Genomic DNA, 21,693 nt, shown 5'->3' on the forward strand with positions numbered 1-21,693 from the left:
TTACTGTCCATTTGATTTTATTTCTTTTTTCCAGAGAACTCAGCTGCCTGGTCTTTTAGCTTAACCCTTTGTGGATACATTTTTTTTGCTTTTCTGGGGCATTAAGACTAGATGTTTTTGCTTTTTGTTTTCTTGGTTTCCAGTATAAACAGCATTATAACTGAGATTTTTGTTTGTTTCTTTTTAGTCTCAACTAGAAATGAGCTAAAGCTTCAAAGATCAGATCATAATCCATATTCCCTGAAAGTTAGTGCTTAAACCTGAATGATTTGGAAACATCTGATCTGCAGAGGCAGCAAAGAGCCATTGCATCAAGAGAAACAGGTATTTTAGCTCAGTTTGCCTAGTTACTGAAATTTTCAGTGATGTTTGTATGCACAGATATTTTGTTTCTAACATCACGTGCTGGAGCTCCTGGTGACAACAGCTCGGGTTTGTGGAAGGATTATTTTTATGACTAGGGAGAGCGATGTGATAAGAACACGTCACCATGACTGCATTGCAGAACTACATATAAGAATTTATATGGTTGGGGGAAGCTGATCTAACCAAGATCATCTGCAGTAACAAACTATGTAGCCTTTGCTTTTTAATAAATGTGCCACTTTTAGAGGTGTTTTGCTTTGTTAAGATCTGTTACCATCAAGTCTTAATCAACCCAGGTGATGAGGAAAATAATATTTTCCCACCTTTGTCTGGGTATTGATGCTCCTTCTATAAAAAGCCAACATTGCTGCTCTTTCTTGTTTGCTGTGGCTGCAGAGGTGCAGAAACAGTCCCAAAGAAACTCACATGGTACGTGCTTGTGATGGTGCTGGCACTTCTGTGTGTTCTGACAGCAGACAGGACTGGTAAGGGTTGAAGAGTTTTGTAATGGTAGGGAATGGGGATGGAGTCAACAGAGGCTTTTCCTTACTAGTAGGGAAGCGAAGACTGGTTGCATGTTGCCATTGAAAGAACTGTTTTAGTGAAAAAGACAATTTTGAATGACTGCTTTTTTTTTTTAATGACAAGCATTACTGTAAAAACCTTGAAAAGTAGAAATGTTTATTTTGTTTGATGAACCGAGACCTTATCGTATTCATATTAGCTTAGAAGATTACATTTTTAATGTTTCCTTTACTCCAGAAATCTTTTAATTTTTGAATTTTTGCCAAAAATACCCCAAAAAACCTTACAATTCCTTGACAAGTTAAACTGGGAACAGTTCTGCCCATTATGTAGGTGGAGCTGCTGAAGGTTAGGCAAAAATAACATTTACCATTTTGAAAACACTGTTTTAAGAGCTCAGATTTTTCAAAATTGTAGGAATTTGTGTGAAATCTTCCATTCTGAAGTTTGCTATGGATTTAATTATTTCTGGAAGCTTTGAAAAAATACAGTGGTGGTTTCCAAGAACATATCTAGGGAAGAGTATTGCTTCACTCATGATTAAAAAAGAAATAAGGTGGCCACAGCGTATGGAAACCAACAGAGCCCACCATTTCCTTGATGAGGAGCTGTAGTTCTGCAGGGATCTCCCCAGGGCCAGGGATGTACCTTTTGAAAGCTTTTTCTGGGTTTATCAAGTCTGAGGCCTCCATCTGCCTGTGCTCTGTGTCAGCTGCTCACTGAGCTGCCAAACCCTTTCTAAAACTTTTGTCTGCGCTGGGGATAATTCAGCTGAAGGCTGCGGTTAGGGGACCAACCGTTATCGGTCATTACCATTCATAAGGTAAGGCCAGCTGTGAGACAGGAATACTGAAGGCCTCGTTTCAGTTGCATTCAGGCAGCGAGGGGGAGGATAAGTAGAAGGAGGGACTGGGGAGAGGAGTAATGGTTGGTAGGAGGGTGAGAGTGAAATGGAGCCAAGAGTGCTGTTGGTGACAAGAGCAGAGAGAGAGAGGTCTCTGCTCTGCATGGGTCCGGTGTCAGTCGGGTGGACTTCAGGGTCTGTGGCTGACTTGCTGCATCCTTGGTTGCTTGGCTGGGTGAGTTCCTCTCCCTTCTGCCCTGCAGGAGCATGTAGTAGCTCACAAGATCATTTAAGTCTGTACTGCCTCTTTTGCATTCATTGTTCAGGGTTATTGTGGGATTTAAAGGGGCTTCATGTTTACACTGTCTGCGCAGCGCTGGCAGCTGCTCTGCCTTCTCTCTGGCGTCTCTGTAAGCAGAAAAAGCTGCTTAGCAGCTGTTGCAGTGTGTGCACGTATGCTTGCAATGTTCTGTGCTACAGCAGCTCCCAGCAGATAACATAACATAGAGTAGCGTCTCCCTGTGTGGGTGTAGGCACCCCTCTGCTCCCGCAGGACTGCCCCAGCTCACCTTAGAGCTGCTGTTTCAGTTGCCTGCAGAGAAATAGCTCTGCTCTCTAGGTTCTAGAAGGAGAAGACAACAGAGGTGAGGAAAGCAGGTGTGACTCATTTAAACTTTATGCTGCCCACCCATCACCACGGGAAATGCCCAGAACAGTTAATGTTTGGCATTGCCACCCTCTGGGAGAGGAGAATGTGACAGCTTCTGTGGTCACACCTGCGTCAGTAAGGCTGTCCCACGGTCACCCCTCACCTTCTTGCTCATCTCCAGTGATGGACACAGAGTGCATAGAGGGAGTGGAAGGGAGGCTGAGAGTTTTATAAGCATTCCTTCTTCTAGCATTCGACCCAGGGGAGATGCTGCTGGTGCTGCTCACAGAGCCTCACCCAGCCCACTTGTGATACTTTTTGCTCGTGTAATACCTTTCCTGGGCTGCCGGGCACCAGGCTGTGCCACAGCACCCAGGGGTGGGGTGGTGGCAGTACTGGGGAGTTCAGTGCATGGGCAGGGGAGGGAGCGAACACAGGAACTGGCAAAGGTCCCGAAGTTGCTCTGAATGATTGGAAAGGTATCGGGGTAGCTGTTTTGGCACGTCTAATTCTATGTAGTTACCTGTAGCTGACTGGGAATGGTGGTATAGGTAGAGATACAACTCAGTTTTGATGAGAGCAAATAAAGCTGGAGCTGTCTTCATCTGTGGCATTGTTGCAGAACACAGGTTTAGGTGTCAGCCAATTTTCCCCTGGAACAGGTGAACCTCCGATCCCCTTCACAAACAGTAGTCAATTTTAACAGTTTGTTCACCAGTGAGTTGTACCTATCAATAGTAGTAAAATTGTTATGTGTTGTGACAAGACTCGAAGGAAAAGCTGAGGCTGGTTTACCTTGAAAAATACCAGAAGCCCACTTAGCTTTTTGCAGGTTGCAAGCTGCCTGTAACAAAGTGTGACAGGATTGTCCTGTGACAGGAGTCCAGGGCCTTGATCTGTGCTTTGCCAAAGACTTGAAGACTGTGCATGCATTATGTGCCTTCCTAGCTAATTTGTTGAGGATTATACTTAAATCTGCATTAAAATCTCCCCAGCAAAATATGCAGGTCTGTTCTCAGGTGCTTTGTCCTCATTCTAGCTGCCTCTCGGAGTTTTTCTTCTCAAGGTGCTTTCCTGTGCAACCCCAGTTGTATGAGCTGTTACAGTTGCAGGAACATTTCAGGACTGAATCTATGTAAAGGAAAAGTTTACATTTTATTTATATTTTGTTATTGAACAGAGTATATAAATGTTTGTTTGTCATATATTGATTTGGCATCTGTTGATCAATCAGCTATCAGAGATGTCAAGGTGAGAAACCTATTAGTGGTTACCTCAGTTCTGTTTTAAATATCATACTCAAACAGCTAAAGAGTGATTCCACCTGTAAAGCTGTTTACGTATCAGACACAAATAGTTTTGATGTATTTGAAGGAAATAAATGTCATAGCAATAATTTATTTGTAATAGGGAAATTGCAGTATTCTAAGGAAAGAAAATGTCCTTCCTGAGACAATGTATGTAAAATTCTTTTTAAAGAATAACCCTTGTGAGCCACAATGGCCTATTGTACAGTAAACACTTTTCTCTGTAATTTTCAGACTTCTAATAATTGAAAAAAGGGGCAAGATGTCACCAAAAGTACTGAACTCATTGGAGAAAAAATAGTTTTCTGTTTGTATTTGGTGTTTGTTTCCCTATCACAATAAGTCAAGTTCTACTTTCCTTTTCCCTACTCTAAATTCGATGTAAGAGCAACTCAGTTGGCATCTCTGTGGATTTAGCTGACAGTAGACTGAGACCCAACATCTGTGTAAGTATTGACAGTTTAAAATGACAACTAAGGGTTCGTGGCAGCAGTGTGGTTTTGAAAAAGTGGCTGCAGAAATAATCCAACAGTCCCCAGGACGCAAACAAGGACGAATATCCAGAGAAACAGCCTGTCCACTACCATGGCAACATACTTCCAATCTTCAATGACCTGGAAGAAAAAGCCAATTAAAGGCATTAGCAATTTGTCATATTCTTTTACTCTTCCTCTTGCTAATTCTGCATTTTTGTTTGTGAAAATAAAAGGAAACAAATGTTAAGGTTCAGGGAATAAACTGACTTTCTGGGCAGTGGAGAAAAATAGTGTAAATATTTCTTAGCTGTCTTGGATGCATCAGGTGCTGAGCATGGCTGCCTGGTGGAAGCCAGCCCGGAAGGACCTGCAGTATAATCCAATTAAGGATCCTTTATTTTCTTTAATTTTAGTTTGCAGATGCTATTAATCTCAGTGGACAAAAATAGTTGGTGTTCATTGCGGTTAAACAAGGTTAGCTTCAGAATTCTTTTCTTATCAGCAGTCATCTTAACCAACAGTTTCAATGCATGCTAATACCACTGCTTGTATTAAATCAATTTTTGCCCTGCATATGATGTCTGTGGAAGCCATGGGACTAGCCTTAGAGCCTGTTCTAAAACTGCATCTCAGGAATGATTTCCTCCCTATTGATTCTGGTTACACATAGGACATCCTCACCTCAATGACTTTACCATGCTTGTCCATTATCTCATGTCTTATATTAGAACATTACGTATTTTCCCTTCAGTGCACACTTTTAGTTTCCACTGCTCCTGATGGGAATTATTATGTGCTTCTGAAATCAGACCATGGTAAATGTACATGAGCAGTTGTTATCAGAGCATGATAATGAAGGAAGAAAGCAGAGATAAAAATTAGGAATCTAGAAAAGTCAAATGTAATATCAGACGAGTCTGTGTGAAAACCATTTAATTAATTTTTCCTGTATAAAATACCCTTGAAAATTGTTCTTAATATCAAGTGGAGGCTCCGTAGATCCTCTAGTATGCAACACACTCCTGCAAGAATTTCTAAGCTATTAGGAAACTTTTTCTCTGCTCTATGAAGTCTGCTTCTGTTCAATCAGTTTCAACGTTTACAAGCTCATGTCTAATGTTAATAGCTGATCCTCTTTATTTATATTGACAGTAATTTCAGCTAACAGAAAACATGAACTACTCCTCAAGGGACTTCTGCAAGATCAGAAACCAGACTTTATTTAATCTGCTTGGCTGAGGGAGGGAGAGCACAGCAGAAACAGAGAACCTGGAGTATCACTGGCGTCTGGGTCAAAGAGAGGACACTGGTAGTAGGTATAGGGATGATTTTTCCTGCCCCTGGGTGTTTGTCTGAACAAAACTCTGAACCATCTGAGTTTTTCCAAGCATTGCTCACAGAATACTTATATCAGCTTTAGTGTGCTGGCTACTAGACATAAGTACGGCGTGTGAATAGGGCAGAAGCAGCACTGCTTAAATGCATCCTGGATAAAGTACTTCTCACAGCCTGTAACAAGTCTGATTTAACTCAAATGAAAAAAGCACCAGCTCTCCTGGCATTAGTATTTCAGTCCTAGCCATTGTGTTTGCTACAACAGAGCAACATAAAGACCACCACACTTTGCTCAGTTATGGATAGAGATCTTAGCCCAGAGAGAGGATTTGCAAAGTCTTTTTACCAACGTTATTAAATTCTCCTTCTATGGCCAGTTAAGTAAATACATGCTTGAGCTGCAGGTACATCCTTTCTGGTAAACATGGCCTAGTTATGGGTTGAGTCACCCTTTTACTCAATACAATGAGGAAAACCATTCTGATCTGGAAATGAATATTAATTTTTTCCCCTGCCAAACACTACTTGAATGTGACAACACAGCTTTTTCAAGGGTGTTTGATGATTTATGGGGCAATCAGCATTCTCTCTTTGTAAAAATAGCCATGTTACTTTCCAGGACAGTGTTGACATTTAGCGAATTACTATTCATTGCATTCTTTTAGTGGCAAAAATTATTTCCTCTTATAAGCTATGATAGCTCTAAAAACTTCAGAATAGCTAGGGAATTTACATTGCCTTTCTGAAGAACAGCATGTTATGGAGTAGGACAGGGGATGGAGTTTGGAATGACCGAGATGGTTTCTCGTTTTTACTTACACTCTGGTCGTTGTCATCACTTCTCATGTGCTCTGCTATAAAACTGACTCCATCAATTGCCTCTTGGACTTCAGGAGAAAATTTCGTGCCTGTTCTTAACCTAAAGTCTCGATGACTGCTGACATTGTCAAGAGTCTCAGTGATTTTCATATCATATTTTTTGGCAGAGGCTGTATTCAAAAAATAGGTAGAGTTCTTGTAGAAGTCGGCTGGCTCCATACAAGGATTTTCTGCTTTTGTCTTTTTGCAGTTGCACAGCTTTTGCCGTGGAGAACTATTTTCTGGACGCTTCATGAACAGATAGGCTGGGAGTCTTTCAAGGAAAACCAGCTTGACCCAAGGGGGCATAGTGTGAGTACTTGGAGATCTGTGGTGGACGTTGAGTACACAGACACTGGTAACTATTGAGAAGGTCACTAGTACCATTGTAAACATGAGATACTTCCCAATCAGTGGAACATCTAGAGATGTTGGAGGGACAATTTTGGAGATCAGCAGCAAGAACACAGTCAAGGCAAGCAACACAGATATACATAAGGTCATTTTTTCACCACAGTCTGAAGGCAAGTAGAACACCAGGATGGCTAAGGATGTAATTAGTACACAGGGAATGATAAGATTGATGGTGTAAAAAAGAGGTTTCCTTTTAATAATGAAGTCATATGTCACATCGACATAATTAGGGTCCGAAGGGTTTACAGTCCTTCTTCCTGGGAGTGCTACAATGTCCCACTCTCCACTTGGTGTAAAGTCGTCCATGCTTGCCGTGGAAGTTTTAAGCACCATATCAATTTCTGTGTGATCGTATGTCCAAGACCGGAACTTCAGTGTGCAGTTTTGTTGATCAAATGGGAAATGCTTAACTTCGATCTTGCAGGCACTCTTGTAAATGGCTGGCGGCAACCAGCGAATGCTGCCATTATTCTTTACAATTGCGTTTGTGTATAGTGAAACTTCATATGTGCCATCCGCGCTAATGAAACGAGGAAAGAAAAAGAAGAAATGATCATAAAACATTAAGAGGGAAAACAGTTCAAAACAGAAGAGCCCTGATATTCTTGGGCTTGTGGGTCTCGGTTATTTCTAGAATCAAAGTTTAGTAGTATTTTTATTTTGAAATCTATGTTGTAGCAGCTATAACTGGACAGGGAGATTAATGTATGCATTTCTCCTAATCAGAGAATTGATTTTTGGTCCAATACTTACAAAACTTTTTATAAAATTATTATTACATGATAAATATTAATCTCTGTCTCATTCAAAAGAACTCAAAAGTGTTTTGTAAATGTTTGTTAATGTAATTAAGGCTTACTACATCTCTGAAGGCTGAGTAAAAACAGAATCAGCCAGCATGAGAATGGAGGTACCTTTGATTTGGAACATGGCCACTGCTAAGAGCACACAGCCACACTCCTAAACTATTTGGACGAGGAAATAATGATGAGCAGTGTTAGTTAGAAATGCAGAGAGAGTATAGGCAGAGGAAATGTAATTATTTTGTTTATAACATATTGCATCACTCCAGTTAATGTTTACTTATTATTATGCAAAACCAGAATAGACAAACCACAATGTTTTTAGTGTTCACATAGTGTTCTCCTCTAACTGCCAACCTTCCACCAGGAGACTCTTCTATCTTATGATGGGCCCTTTAATTCAGAGAGGAGATCTTCATCCGTCAATATCTTCTTCTGTGCAATGTTTCTGGGCAAACAATTTAGGGCTGTTTAATCTATGAAGTGTCCTGAGGTAGAAGTGTGATCAATTGCTGATAAATATTATTGAAATTTGGTGTTTCTGAGCATATTCACTGCATTTTCTCAAGTGTGTTATGCAACACCTTTCAAACTCGGCCAGTCAGGCTACCAAAGGCAACTGTAACAGTAAGAAGGAGGAACAATTAGTGACTGTCTTTCTTGATAGATGAGGAAACTCAGAAGTTTGTTCCTCTGTTGATCAATTGCTTTTATTAAAAACTGGGTTAGCCACTCAGACTGCAAAGAACAGTCTGGACATCCCGTATGCCTTCCTTTTGATAAATATTATGTAAAGAAGTGCACATAACCTAAAGACAGTATGTTATCTGGAAAAACATAAGACCAAATTCACTCCAAGTGTAAACGAATGAGTTCAACTGACTATGGTTAAGCAGCACCTTTTTGAGTGGAAATCTGCACCTTAAGAATTAATAAAAAGTTTGATGAATTGTTTGTTGACAAGACATCACGGAAAATAGAGGTATTTCAGCACTAAGATTGATTTTCTTTATCTAAGCAGGGAAGTGCTACCAGTATGTGAGGCTTGACACATGCGTAGCTGCTCTCCAGCTCAGTTACATTTGGCTCTGGAAAGGCCTCACCTTGCAAACCCTGTTACATGGCACTGAGCTGAGACCCTTGTAGCTAATTCATGTAGGCAATGAAACAATCAGATGCAGAAATGAGTGGCTACAGCATACATGAGTCATTGGTTCATTGCCAATAAAATTGCTGGGGTTTGGTAAAGAAATTGTGTCTTATTTCTCACATGTCTGTCTCTCCCTGAATCATTTTTGCATGAAGCCACACAATCTCCTGGGTAGGCTCCTGGGCTGAGAGTGTGTAGGCGCGGCTGGGTGCCCTGGCTCAGCTGTGGGTCAGAGCCTGGGCTGCTGTCATCTCAGTGCCCTGTGTGCACAGGCGACCTGTCGACAGAGCTGTCTGCCATGGGAATGCTCTTTGTTTTCCTGAGCACCTTCTTGAACTGACCGGTGATTATGAAATGCTGCTTCAGCAGCAGCAAGTTACAGGGACTTGTCCTTTATCTACAATTGTAATTTGAAGCTTTGTACTAAAGTAAAAATCCAAAATGGTGAGGCTAAAAGCTCCCTTGCATTTAAGAAGCATTTAAAAACTGTTTCTTTCCATTCTTACAGTCCATTAAATAGTATCATCTGGGGGGTAAGGAAGGAAGAAGCAGATGACGAGGGCACAATTTACCAGAACAAGATTTGACCAGACAGAGTACATCCTAATCCACTGGATGAATTATTTTGTGAGTAATACAATAGTTTTAAGTATTTCTCAAATCTGATTTCCAGCAGTAGGTTTCCAGGGACTTAACTTGGTTATATATAAACTTCCTAGGTTTCCCATCTGTTGAAAAACCATCATGTGTTTGTGAATTCATTGGTTTGCAAAGTATCATTAAAGTATATTTTAAGTTTTGATTTTTTTTTTCCCCCATAGACTTGATATCATCCACTTCAAGGCTTTGCTAGACACTTACTACGATTGGTGCTTTCCATATGGTCTAGTTTGATATAGATCTGTGTCTTGCTTGTGAGCCTTGTCACGGACCCTCTGGTGTTCTAAGAGCTCGCACTGCAGACAAGCTCCAGGTCTGCTGGAATGTCTTTAACCAGAGCCCTGATTTTACTAAAATTATCTTTGAGGCCAGTACCCCAGTCACTTGTTACTGGCTAAAAGTTACAAAAATAATTTTTAGAATTTTATCAGACCTATGTCATCCGTTTTTATGCTTATTTCTTGATATATGGTTAAAGTTTTGTTCGCTGTCTACATAAACTACAGAAGTTTTACTTACTTATTATAAAGCACAATGTCTGGCAACCAGATGTGTTTTGCAGGTATTCTCAGCTTATTTATTCCTTCATAGTCAGAGGGCTTCCAAGCCAAACGATAATCAATCCACTCCTAAGAGAAGAATTGTACAGTAGTGATGGGAGTATCCAGACCAGCACTAACAACACAATCACTGTGATGGAGTGAAAGCAGTCGCATTTGTGGTTTGCAAGAGCATGCCTCTGTGGGTTTGCTTACCTGGTTCACCCAGACATTTGTCGTCATGATCTGCTCCCGTTCATTCTGCAGGGAAAAAGAGAGAGAGAATAATTGTCCTCTAAAGTATTTTGCTTTATTGCAGTAATAAGATTTATTCCGTGGGCTTTTGAGGATATTTCCAACTGTGCAGCATGATTTAGTACAGTGTATTGCAAGAGAAGTCTCTCTGCAGCCGATCTGTGTTGCTGGGGCTCTAAGGAGGTTGAAGAGTCACGAGGACTTCTGCAGGAAAACGACTTAGTTCTCTGATCATGAAGATGCTTGGAATGGTTAGAGCCTATAAAATGCCTAGTTTTGCTTTCCACTTGAAAAGTGGGGATATAGATGGATAGGGACTGAGCTGTGCCATTCTTGAGCATTGCCTGTTCATCTGCTCTCTCTAGGTTGTTGATTGCTGGGGTCTGTGGGGACAAGAAACCCTGCTTTTTATGCCCAGAATTTGCAATGTGGTGGCAGTGCACTGTGTGAAGAGGCATGACTGCATCTGGGTGGAATTCTCCAGGAGAGAGGGAGCACTTGTCCAGAAGTCATGTGGTATACATGACAGCATATCCTGTATAAATCAGCCTGCATGTGTGTATGAAAGCTCATCTGTTTGTACAGTTTCCCATATGTTCCATCAGTGCGTCTCTCTTTTCCTCCTGAATGTCAGAATGTAAATTATGTAAGTCTCTTAAAGTTTGCAGCAGCCCAGTCTCTGGTCCCTAGACAAGTTGGTTTAGCATTGTGCGCACAGTCCAGGATAGATCCTGACCTGGTGTAACTTACTGTAGCTGTACTGAAATCAGTGGAATGATTTTGATTTTTTGATCAATAGAATTTTATTGCATGAAGATCTGGCTGCGGTCTTTTATTGCTTAGGAATAGATTGATCTTGCTGTTGTAGCTGCATTCTGAAGTATAAAAGCAGTAAATAGCATGTCTGTGCCCTGCCTACTAAGTATTATTATGTAAACTAGAAAATAATAGGGACATAGTAATACAAATATGATTTAAAATGCTGTACAGGTAGCGATGAATTGAGGTATAGCCTAATTTGAACTTACCACGCTGATGAGCTGTGCCAGGCTAACCTGCAGTTCTATAGATACCAACTGGGATGAGTTGACAGCTGGTCGAATTAACTTATTGTACCTGTCAGGACTCAGTAGGTGGTTCATTAGCTTTTCTTCAGCATCTGCTGCGGTGCTTCCTGTAAAACATCACGTAACAGGATTATAGAAGGGAGACCAAGTGACATGATGTAGTGATCACAGAATTTCTGTGCATCGGATTGTCTTCGTTAAATAATGAGGGCGTTTGATTTCCTAAGGACTGTAAGCTTGAATGAAGAGAAGGATACGGTGCATGCACCAGTATCTGTTCTGTTGAAGCTGACTCTCTTTCACAAAGCATGGATCAAACCCTTTGGGTTTTTTCACAGTAAAATGTGAAGCTCAAATTGATAGATACTTTTGGGCGTACATTCAGAAATAGAAGCTGGGAGAAACCACCCTCTTAATAACACAGAACATTTCAATGGTCCAAATGCAGGGAGTCTGGCTGTGACTTCTCTCTTTAGTGTCGTAGGATACAGAATTGCAGGCACACATACAAATTGGAACACTCTGATCTGTGTAGGGAAAACCAGAGGATGAGCTTCAGGAGTCATAAGGGGTTTTTTATGATTGAGAGCTCTTTGGCAGCTAATGATGTTTCTGTTTCAGAATGATTTTATTTGAAAACCTGAGGCAATATGTAAGTCTTATTTTATGTGGAAACACAGCCTGATTTATGGACTAGCACAAATACTGTAAATCTTAGATTTAAAAAGCTGGAGTTCAGTGACTGCAAAAAATAGTATCTGCAGGATATTATCAAACAAGCCTGAACATTTTTCGTGGAGCACGACCCCAGAGGTAACTGCATCTGCTCCTGTGTTCTTGCATGTGCTTTTAAAAGCCATTCTAGTGGACTTTTCAAACCACTACTGACCACATAGTAATACCAGTTACTAAAGCCCTGGTAAAATGCTGGTAACATCCTGCCAACAAAGTTGACCCAGAGAGATTCTGCTGTATGTCAACTAATTCTGTGTTGTGTTATACGGCTGACAGTGAGGGACACAGGTGTTAAGGAAAGCAGATTCTAATCCAATTGATAGAGCGATTCTTCCATAGGAAAGGGCACATAACACAACCCTAGAAATTGCAGAAATGAGAGTAGTGTCCTTAAAAATTATGGCACTTTTTTTTTTTTTTTTTTAGTGTTGTAGCATACCCATGAGTTTCAGAGAAAGGCAGCATCAAAAGGCCAGAACCACATAAACGGCCAAAGTTTGTGTGCATTTCTATAAGGTGCCTAGTTTCCATGCGAACGGGGCTGTAAGTTGCTCGGGGGAACTAGTCTCTCTTGAAACTGGGTACTTCTGAATTCCACTCAGATTAAAAAAATGCTGTAAGACCTTCTTGTTTCTGATCCAGTGAGAAAGTGGAGAGACATAAAAGGAAACACTATCGAACAGATTTTTCATATCTAGGAACAGCTTTTACTCGAGTTCTGGGGAAAGGTTGAGATAAACACCAGACTTGTTTTAATTCTTTTAAGACCAGCATATGCTATGGTATTTGTCGCACAAATTTTGTCACATGTATCTAACCATAACATTCCTCTTCAAAATAGGCTTCTCAAGCACCTCCCAAGCCATTTGGGAAGACAAATTTGGATGAATACATCTGTGCTTGTTGGGTCAGTTTGTTTTTTGATTGATACTTGCTTCGTACCTCCCTGCAAGTCGTTATAAAAGCCCTAGTACCATATGATATTTTAATGTTACATTTATTCTCAATGTAAGCCTGCCTAATTAAAGGCTTATCAGGCTAGAGCTATGGTGATCCTTGCTAAGCTCCAGAGCTTTTTCTTGTGTATTGCAGTCAAGATAGAGCTAAACTTGATACTGTGAAGAAAATGGGGCTGAAATAATTGTGTTTGTAAGAATAGATGAGAAGCCTTGTGGTAGCCAAAGTTTGGGTTTTGTGGGGTTGTTGTTGTTTGTGGGTTGTTTTTTTAAACAAACATTCCTGGTGTTGCATATATAAGTGACATAAGCAGATGGCTGTAATTCGAATGTTTGTTTCATACAGCGGTTGCTGAATGCTGCTGACAAAGACAGTGAATTCTTGTCTGGATTGTTAAATATGTTTTACAGTGTTGCCATCTTTTTCTGTGAATGTTCTAGCATATGGAGTATTTGCTGAACAGCAAGTAAGGAGTAGAAACTGCAGAGTGTTTGCAGAAATCTCATTCTGGATTTGTGATAATGCTATTCTCTGGAACTTGGTTTTAGCAATCACAGTCATCTGGTCTGCAAATTAGAACGTCCTGTGGGGTCTGCATGTCTGATGAGAACAGCTCAGGTTTCTAAGCACTGACTCTGTCGATAAACTTTATGCAGATGAATGACAGGGCACAACTTAATTATAAAAAAATGATTTGTTAAACAATGAAGCCCTTTAATAAAGGTTCTCTGTTCTTAAGGAAGGCGTTCCTGTAATGATTAATTCTTCATAAAATTACCATCCCATCCCAGCCTTTAAATAACTTAATCATCAGAAATAAAGATGGAAGGGGCTGCTCCCTCCTCTCAGATGCCTGTATCAAATACCAGTAGATGTCAGCAGTGCACTGCCTTAAAGGTTGCTAAAGCCAATCTCTCTGTAAATAACATGTCAAAATGAGGGATTCTTTTATAATTTTTATAATCTGTTTTCCATTACCAGTCTACATATTAACCAGATGGCACCTAATGAGAACAAAATTACCAGGCATTCAAGTTCACCTTCATTTGCATTTCATGATGTCAGTAGCTGTGCATTTGAAACTCCTCTTTTTCCTCTCCGAGTTGGAAGAAATTCAAGTGCACAGTTTCCCTTGCAAACTGTTCTTTTTCCAAAGAGCAGTAATCACCAGAAATGTTACAGAGGGTACACTTTTAGACAAATGATGCTTTTAGACAAGTGATTTCAGCAAGAATAATGAAGCAATCCTATTTTGGGGGTGGAGTATTTTTGTGTACTGAAAGCAGTAATGGAGAAAACACCTTGGGGTGGATCCTGAGCTAGGGAAATTGTTTTAGCTTCACTGAACACGCTGCACATCTGCTCCATGCCAAGGAGAGCAAATTGCCACGTAACTGGCAGTACACATTCTGCAGCAACTTTGTTTTCTCTGCAGGAGTATGACAGTTAAAAGCAATTGCATCAGCATGCTTCCAATTTCACAGCAGAAAACCCAAAACCACAGACTTCATTCAGTCACCGGTGCAAACTTTCCCTTTTACATGGTCTAATTTAACGATATAAAAAGAAATAACTCAAAGAAATAACATCCTGTGTTATGTTGTTTATTTTCAGAGTAATGACAAATATGTAGGAGTGATTTCCACAGAATAGAATAAGGAGCAATGTCGACAAATACAGGCAAGTGCACTGTTATCACCGCCTAGACTGCAAAATTTAGCATGAGGCATGTTTCATCCGTTTCCCTGACTTCAGTTATTTTAATAAATGTTGAAATAGCATTTGTTTAGAAATAATATATGCCATTTTTGTTCTTTCCTCTTATAACTTCTGTGGACAATGGTGACATACCAACTTCCCATCTGTAATTAGTAAAGAGCAAGCTAGAGGCAACAAGAAGACAATGCCATTATCTTCTCTGAAATTACTTTGTCATGTTGTTACTTCTCAGCACACTCTTAAGTAAAAATACTCATATAACCTCTCAGAACAGTGCATGCTAATTTGGAACTCCTATTGTTCTGATGGAAGTAGTGATGAATTTACTGTATTTTAAAGACTATTTTAATTTCTACACTGCAATTAATACAAATAAAAAAGAAATACAAATGGATTTCAAAGTGTATAATCTAAGAATCTAAAGTAGGCCCTCAGCCTTCATTTGTTACAAGGCAGATGTTTTCTGAAGTTGCATTTCAGTGACTGAAGAAACAAAACAACCGTAGGATGAAGAGGTAATTATGGGAAAGATGCGATTTTTGTCTCAGTTCAGTTTCAGCCTGTTTCACTCAGAACACTTGAGTGGAGCCTCTGTGGCAGAAGCTTCTGTGGTAAATGCATTATTTCATGTATTTCATGCTACTGTCGGGCTGTGCCTGTTGGCTAAAACGGATGCAAGAAATCCTGGGGGACTACAGAAAATGTTCTTATGTATGTTTGTTTGGTTTTAGCATCTATTTATATATTGCAACTTAATTTAAACTATTTACATACTAATCAAACAATTAGGAAGTATGAACTTTGCAAAATCTATGAACTTGAGCCAATAATTGTAGAGAGATGAGATCTGTCTTATTTATTGTTCATGTCATGGTTCATTTTTTAGTTTTTCCCTCTCAGCACAATACCTGCTTTTCCCAGCACAGATAATCCTGGAAGCATCTAAAGGGATATATTTAGTGATTATAATTCCCTACCGTTCTGTCATTTTATGTTTAACTTACTGTCTGTCCATATGCATCATAGTGGATTTGCTGATACCAAACAAGCCAGAAACAACACTAAATTAAGCAATTTCATGTATCATCTTAAAGTCTGCAACCTACTGAGGTGACAGTTAGAAACCATCTCAGAGTTTATATCGCAGTCCTACCTCCTAACCCCGAAAGCTATTGCTGTTCTGCAAACTGTATCTGAAAGAAAAGATCACTTACCATTCAAATAAAAGGAGCCCATTACAAAGAGAAGGAGGGTGTACGTATTCCTCATGGCAATAACAAGAAGAGCTGGATTACTCTTCCTCAATTAAGACAGCTGGCAGTAGGCTCTGTTGTCAGGGATGCACAAGTCAGACGTGTAAAAGCAAACCAAAATCTTGAAGGTATTAAATGACTGGAAAGAGACAGACAGTAGGACCTGGCAGAAGCATTCTGCAAAGTGGAGTTTTCGTGAGCATAGTGGTCCCTCCCCCTTTGCAGCTGTTTAAAGAGCTTTGTGAAGAGGAAAAGCACATAAGAAGAGTGAACGTAATGTGATAATGTTGAATAAGAGGAAATGAAAGAGTGAGCTAAGGACCATGATCTACAAAACACAACTGCTTCATTCTTGCTACTAGATCACATTTAGAAGGCTTTCTGGTTAATAGGTGCAATGGGTGGGAAGAGCTGTGTGGGAAGAGCTGGATGTAACTTTGTGCCATTAGACCTGTTAGTGAAAGACATGTGAATAAATTATAGCCCCAGCAGAGGGTCATTTTCTGTGTCAAAGTTGATTGCCTACTACCAACCCTTTTCCAGTCCAAGGCCCACATGTGTTCTCTCTAAACCAGAACTCCAAAAAGGCTTTTTGAGAGCAGCGGGAGCGGAACAGAGAACTTGTCATCATTAGCATTTGACAGGATTTTTAAAGAAAGAAATAGCAGTAGCTGTAAGGACACTCCAGAGGTGCATTAGAGGAATTCAATGGAAGTCTTCTTTTACAACTGAAGGGCTCAGCAGAGTATAGTGTATCATGTGGTTTGGGACTTGCCATGGGAAGATTTGTTTAGAAGGAAGGGGAAGTAAGATCTTAAATACCCTCTGCAAGCACTGTGGGCCAGGCTGAAGTCCCTGGATAGAAAAAAAAAAAAAAAAGAAAGAAAAAAAGGTGCTAATCTTCTAAATAATGTTTTATCTCCATATTGAGGATCCTCTCTGCTTCAGCTGGCTACAACATGCAGTTCTGCTCTTGTCTCATCTCCTGACAGTCTGACACCGTAGGCTGGGATGGAGGCATTCCCGATTTACCAGTATAATATACCAGATTCCTGCATTTAGTGCAGTTGCTGCCTGACTGGGATTATTTGAGGAAGGTCACCTGCTGCCATTTTTAGGCAAGCTCTCAGGGTGGTGTTCAACAACTCACTGGCTTTTCCCTGAATGTTTCAGCCACCTTCTTTTTTTCACTAAATAGGCTGGTATTTTATATCTTTGTTGTCTTTAAAGGAGCTGCAATCAGAGGTAGCATGATACGTAAAGGAACTATTCAAAATTTTGGTAATTGTACTGTCTATAATATATGCAACTCCTCTAAACAGTCTATTTATTATTTTTGGCGCATTTCTTTAGGGTAGGAGGATGGATTCAGTGAGACAAATGGATAAGCACTCACTGCATAGACTTCTACTTCTATAAAACAGACAGTTACAACTCAGCTTTCATGAAGTGGCTTGTGCTGTTGCCTTCCCTTACTCTGGAAATTCAAGGTATGTCAACTATACCATATCCTCCACTGAGGATTCCTGGCAGTTCTTTAAAAAGCTCACAGCCTTTGACCATGAGAAGTTTGGCTTGTTCATTCTCATCTTTTTTCATCTGAAATTTCAAACTATTTCCTGTAATAGACCTTTAATATAACACCCTCAGATATAATCTCTCAGGTTTTATAGTGGTTTCAACTCCAAAAAATAGAAAACTTTGATCTCTTATAATTACTAAACTTTTATATATAGACACGTGATCGCTTTCTTTAGAGGTGGATTTATTGCATCTTAATGCTATGCAAACATCTCAGATGATAGAAAGTTCTGTTAACTGTGTAGGAATTGGTGGTCGATGATTTCTGTGTACTCCAAAAATTCTTACAGCACACTACTGCCTTATTGCTAGCCATACCAACATAAATGTACTGGTTTTGTTGCTTATCTCAATGGTCAGGTCCAGCCTGGTATCAGAGGTCCCCTGTGTTAGTTCCTGTGTGTTATCTGAAGTCTTTTTTTGTGTGCTTTCATTCCTTCCTTTTCCCTCTTATTTGGTATCTGTTCGCTGGGATTGATTTAAATTGGGGTTGTTTAGCCTGGAGAAGAGAAGGTTCCAAGGAGACCTTAGTGTGGCCTTTCCACACTTAAAGGGAGCTTGTAAGGAAGATGGGGACAGACTTTTTAATAGGGCCTGTACTGATATGACAAGGCATAATAATTTCAAACTAAAAGAGAGGAAATTTTTTGCACTGAGGGTGGTGAAACACTGGCCCAGATTGCCCAGAATGGTGGTAGATGCCCCATCTCTGGAAACATTCAAGGCCAGGCTGGATGGGGCTCTGAGCAACATGATCTAGCTGAAGATGTCCCTGCTTGTTGCAGGGGAGGTGCACTAGATGACCTTTAAAGGTCCCTTCCAACCCAAACCATTCTGTGATTCTAAATGGGTGTCAAAATTCTTACCTCAAACCAGTGTGAGAACTGAGGGGGAGGAGAACGGATTCAGTGAGACAACCAGGAGAACAGTCATTGTGAGGACATCTACTTGGATAAAAAAAGCCAGTGCAGATCTAGTGAGTACATGTGAATAGACTAACTGCATGAAAATATAACATTATTTTTCTGCTTTCCTCCAGCATTTAACGAACAGCATGCAGAAATGAAGCTTTCCCACAGAAAATAACCCTCTTGTTGTGGTCACAAGCCCCAGGAGGTGTGTCCCAACAAAATGTTTATGCTGAGCCATCCACTTCTTGCTTCTCACTTAAGCCTGGTGGGCAGTGTTGTCTTTCATAATGTAAGGGGACTTGCTCTCAAGGAGCTGTGCCTTCAGTTAGTAGGGGTGTGTTTGAGCAAAGTATCCATCTGCTGGGGAAGAAAGACTGCATCTGTTTCTCTCTTTTCACTTTCTGACATCTATTTCTCCTCAAAGGCAAATCTTCCATCTGCCAACCCAGCCTCTGTGCTTCTGCAGTGCTTACAGGAGTAAGGGATGTATGGACATGCACTGCACTTGGACCATCTATGCTGCTTGATGCTGAGAGCTGAGCAGCAGCTCAAGGTATAACAAACCAGATTGGGTTTGCTTCACCAAAGCACTGAGCCATCACAGAGCCAAAGGGTCACCAGTCATTCACTGACTGTGCTATTTTTACTGCTGAAGCTGAGGTGGACAGGCAGAATTACCACAGCTGGTTTTCTTCTCTCTGGTCATATTCTTCTTTCGCCATTTACTTGTGTTCATTCATTCTGACAGGTCACTGAAGGTCTTTTTTGATCACTTGTGCTATGCAAGCGCTTTCCCCACAGTGATGCTGCAGGATTTTGTTTGTTCATTAAATTGAGATCCTGAAATGACAAGTCTTTTTAGTAGACATTAGCATATGTGATATTCTGGATTTGCATGTTAATGCACTGTGCAAGCATGGGAATAGCAGCAGAGAGCCATCCGCTGAGCTGCCTGGGGCTTGGTGTGCCTTAGGGTGTTAGAGCTCTTAGGTGCATGAGGAATGCCAGCTAAGCGCCCAGGAAAACTGGCAGTCCCCTTTTGTGTATTTATCTTGGTGATTTCAAGCTGCCACTTGCATTAGGAAAGAACCAGTCAGTCCAAAGTGGAAGCAACCTGGGGTGCAGCTGGTCTCCCTAATGAGACATGTACAGGTAAAGGGAGATGGTGGCAAAAATAAATGCTTCCAGGTGGAAAGCCACAGTTAGTTTCCAGTAGCTGTGACACTGAAAGAAAGTTCAGGGCTGAGCTGGTGCCTAAACCAAATCGATAAGGGACTTCAGATCAACTTGTTAAATACTGGCCTTACAGAATACATAGGACTGAATTACTGTTACACCAGCAGAACAGCTGTCGCTTTCTGCTTGAAAATGGCCACAGAAAATGTCAACTAATGGCAAATTTTATTTTTCTAGTACCTTACATCTGAGTGAACTTTCGTGGTACCTGCCAAGGTCCTGACTCATCTCACCAGCAGCAAGGCACACTTTGCTCGCCAACCAGTTGGAAAATGGAACTTCTTACAGGTAACTTCTGCAAATATCCAACATGGCTCCCTGCAGGTAAAGTCATAGTTTTCCATACTCACCATGGTCCAAATGAGCTCTTTAGTACAGCTGTGCTGAAGCTAAAATTCTACATTCCTGAAGTTTTTTCGCTTACAAATACACTTACAGTCCATTAGGGATGTGATACCAAAATCACACCAAATTGGTACCTCAGCCGTTCAGGCAGTAATGTTTTTGGGTTAAGTTGTACTGCTGCAGCTTCATTTAACAGTGCTACAGTGTGTCTGGATTTAAAGTCTGCAAGGCAAAACAAAACTGTGGTACTGTAGTTCTGATAACTGTCAGCTGGGTGAGCCTAGCGAGGCCCTCACACAAGTCGTGGGTAGAAATCAGTGAGAAGGGCAAGGATATATGGAACATTTGGTCTGTTGTAATCTAAAGCTTTGGAATTTAGAAAGATTTTTTGGATTAGTAGGTGCTTTATACTGGAGAACTGGTTTTCATCCAGAGGCTTACTTTACAGTGATGGATCATGTTTGTGTGTGAAATCATGTCATAAAGTCGATTTCCTACAGCACCTCTGTAATTACATGTGTCTTGCCAAATGGATTCTAACCAGTATGTACAGGTATTTGGAAGAGGCTGTCTTCAGGCAAGGTATAATAACCATTGTGTTTTTGCACGTGACAGTGGGAAACAGAGCTGTGGATGCTACCGAATTATCAAGTAAATAACGCTCCTTTAAGGTTTCAAATGGTGATACTGTACATTGGTGCCTGATACGTCATCACATTAGAATCTGCTCCAAACCCACAAAACATTGCATAGCATCACCACTAATAGCACTGTGACGATGTTAATAACACGAACGACGCATACAAATGACACAGTAGCAACGTATGCGATTCCGGCTTTCATTGTCAAAATTTGAATGATTATGGATCAATGAAAAGCCACTTTTCTGCTCTGGAATATGTCTGACGGCAACAAAGTCACTCCTGGAAAAACAACACTTTCCCTTTCTGGTTAATTTTCAGAAGTTGTCTCCATATTCTTTCTGAGCTAGCAGGTGGGGTTTGTTTGTAGAGTATTTCAGTCAGCAATATTAAAGCCTCTAATGCTCACTGATTATCAGCAACATCTTTAAGCTTCAAACTGCATAAGCATAACAAGTCAAGAGAGTTCTCCAAAGCACAGTAGAAGCAGCAGCTGAGGGTGGTTATGCTCTTTTGAAGGTGATGTTCTTATTTTTTATCAGTCTCTTTTGCTTCTTCTTACATTCTTTGAGATTTGTTGCAGGGTAAGCTATTGACTGCCCAGTATATGACTGGCAGACAGTCATATATACTTTGAAAACATTGTAAATGAAGCTGTAACCATTCTTGCAATGCCTGCATTTTGTATGAAATTAATAAAAAGGGGCTAAATATGTGCATGTTTAAGGACACATCTCTGCCAATACGAGTGTGCTCATATATACAGTGTAAACAGTATCGTGTGCTCTTGCTTTTTATGGTAAAAACTCTAAACATAAATTCCGTGAGTAGGAAGCTCTATATCTTATGTTTGTCTGCCTTGCTGCATTATTCTGATTAAGAAACCGTGCTTCCTTACCTGCCAAATCACTGTAATTTTTGCCCAGTTTCCAGTTTTGATGTAATGGCAGTGTGTGTTACGTCCCTTGGTAAAGGTCCAGGTATAAGTTTTTAGTGTTTACGGTATGTTTTCTAGATTCAATAGAATTACACCTATTAATCCTAATCACTTCATTCTGCTTTATCAA

General features: G+C 40.4%; 1 protein-coding gene and 1 long non-coding RNA gene across 3 annotated transcripts in view; one reads left to right on the forward strand and one right to left on the reverse strand.

Annotated features, from left to right (window-relative positions):
• Positions 1 to 1,030: 1,030 nt before the first annotated feature.
• Positions 1,031 to 16,271, reverse strand: CHRNB4 (cholinergic receptor nicotinic beta 4 subunit). Of its 2 annotated transcripts, XR_011740993.1 has the most exons (7): positions 15,874 to 16,271; positions 11,210 to 11,355; positions 10,143 to 10,187; positions 9,907 to 10,016; positions 6,322 to 7,294; positions 2,908 to 4,305; positions 1,031 to 2,143 (listed from the first exon to the last, which is right to left on the reverse strand). XR_011740993.1 is itself a non-coding variant. In XM_065847313.2 (6 exons), the coding sequence occupies exons 1-6, from the start codon at positions 15,926 to 15,928 to the stop codon at positions 4,165 to 4,167; spliced, it is 1,470 nt and encodes a 489-aa protein (XP_065703385.1). In that variant the 5' UTR covers positions 15,929 to 16,271; the 3' UTR covers positions 1,031 to 4,164. The 2 variants fall into 2 exon arrangements, 1 of the variants encoding a protein (XP_065703385.1); XM_065847313.2 differs by having other exon boundaries at positions 1,031 to 4,305.
• A 3,561-nt stretch (positions 16,272 to 19,832) lies between these two features.
• The window catches only part of LOC139829008 (uncharacterized), a 69,094-nt gene continuing 67,233 nt past the window's right edge, over positions 19,833 to 21,693 (forward strand). The window contains exon 1 of the long non-coding RNA XR_011741166.1: positions 19,833 to 19,928. This is a non-coding gene — a long non-coding RNA (uncharacterized lncRNA). The remainder of the gene's footprint in view (positions 19,929 to 21,693) is intronic.

Source organism: Patagioenas fasciata, chromosome 12 (genome assembly GCF_037038585.1).
Source record: "Patagioenas fasciata isolate bPatFas1 chromosome 12, bPatFas1.hap1, whole genome shotgun sequence".
Classification (NCBI taxonomy): Eukaryota; Metazoa; Chordata; class Aves; order Columbiformes; family Columbidae; genus Patagioenas; species Patagioenas fasciata.

Excerpts from the sequence above, each read along its gene's own strand:
- CHRNB4 (XM_065847313.2), bottom strand. The coding sequence starts at position 15,928 with ATGAGGAATACGTACACCCTCCTTCTCTTTGTAATGGGCTCCTTTTAT. Across the intron at positions 11,356-15,873 it reads GGGCTCCTTTTATTTGAATG|GAAGCACCGCAGCAGATGCT; the intron begins GTAAGTGATCTT and ends GATGTTTTACAG. Across the intron at positions 4,306-6,321 it reads GTGATGACAACGACCAGAGT|GTCATTGAAGATTGGAAGTA; the intron begins GTAAGTAAAAAC and ends TTTTTCTTCCAG.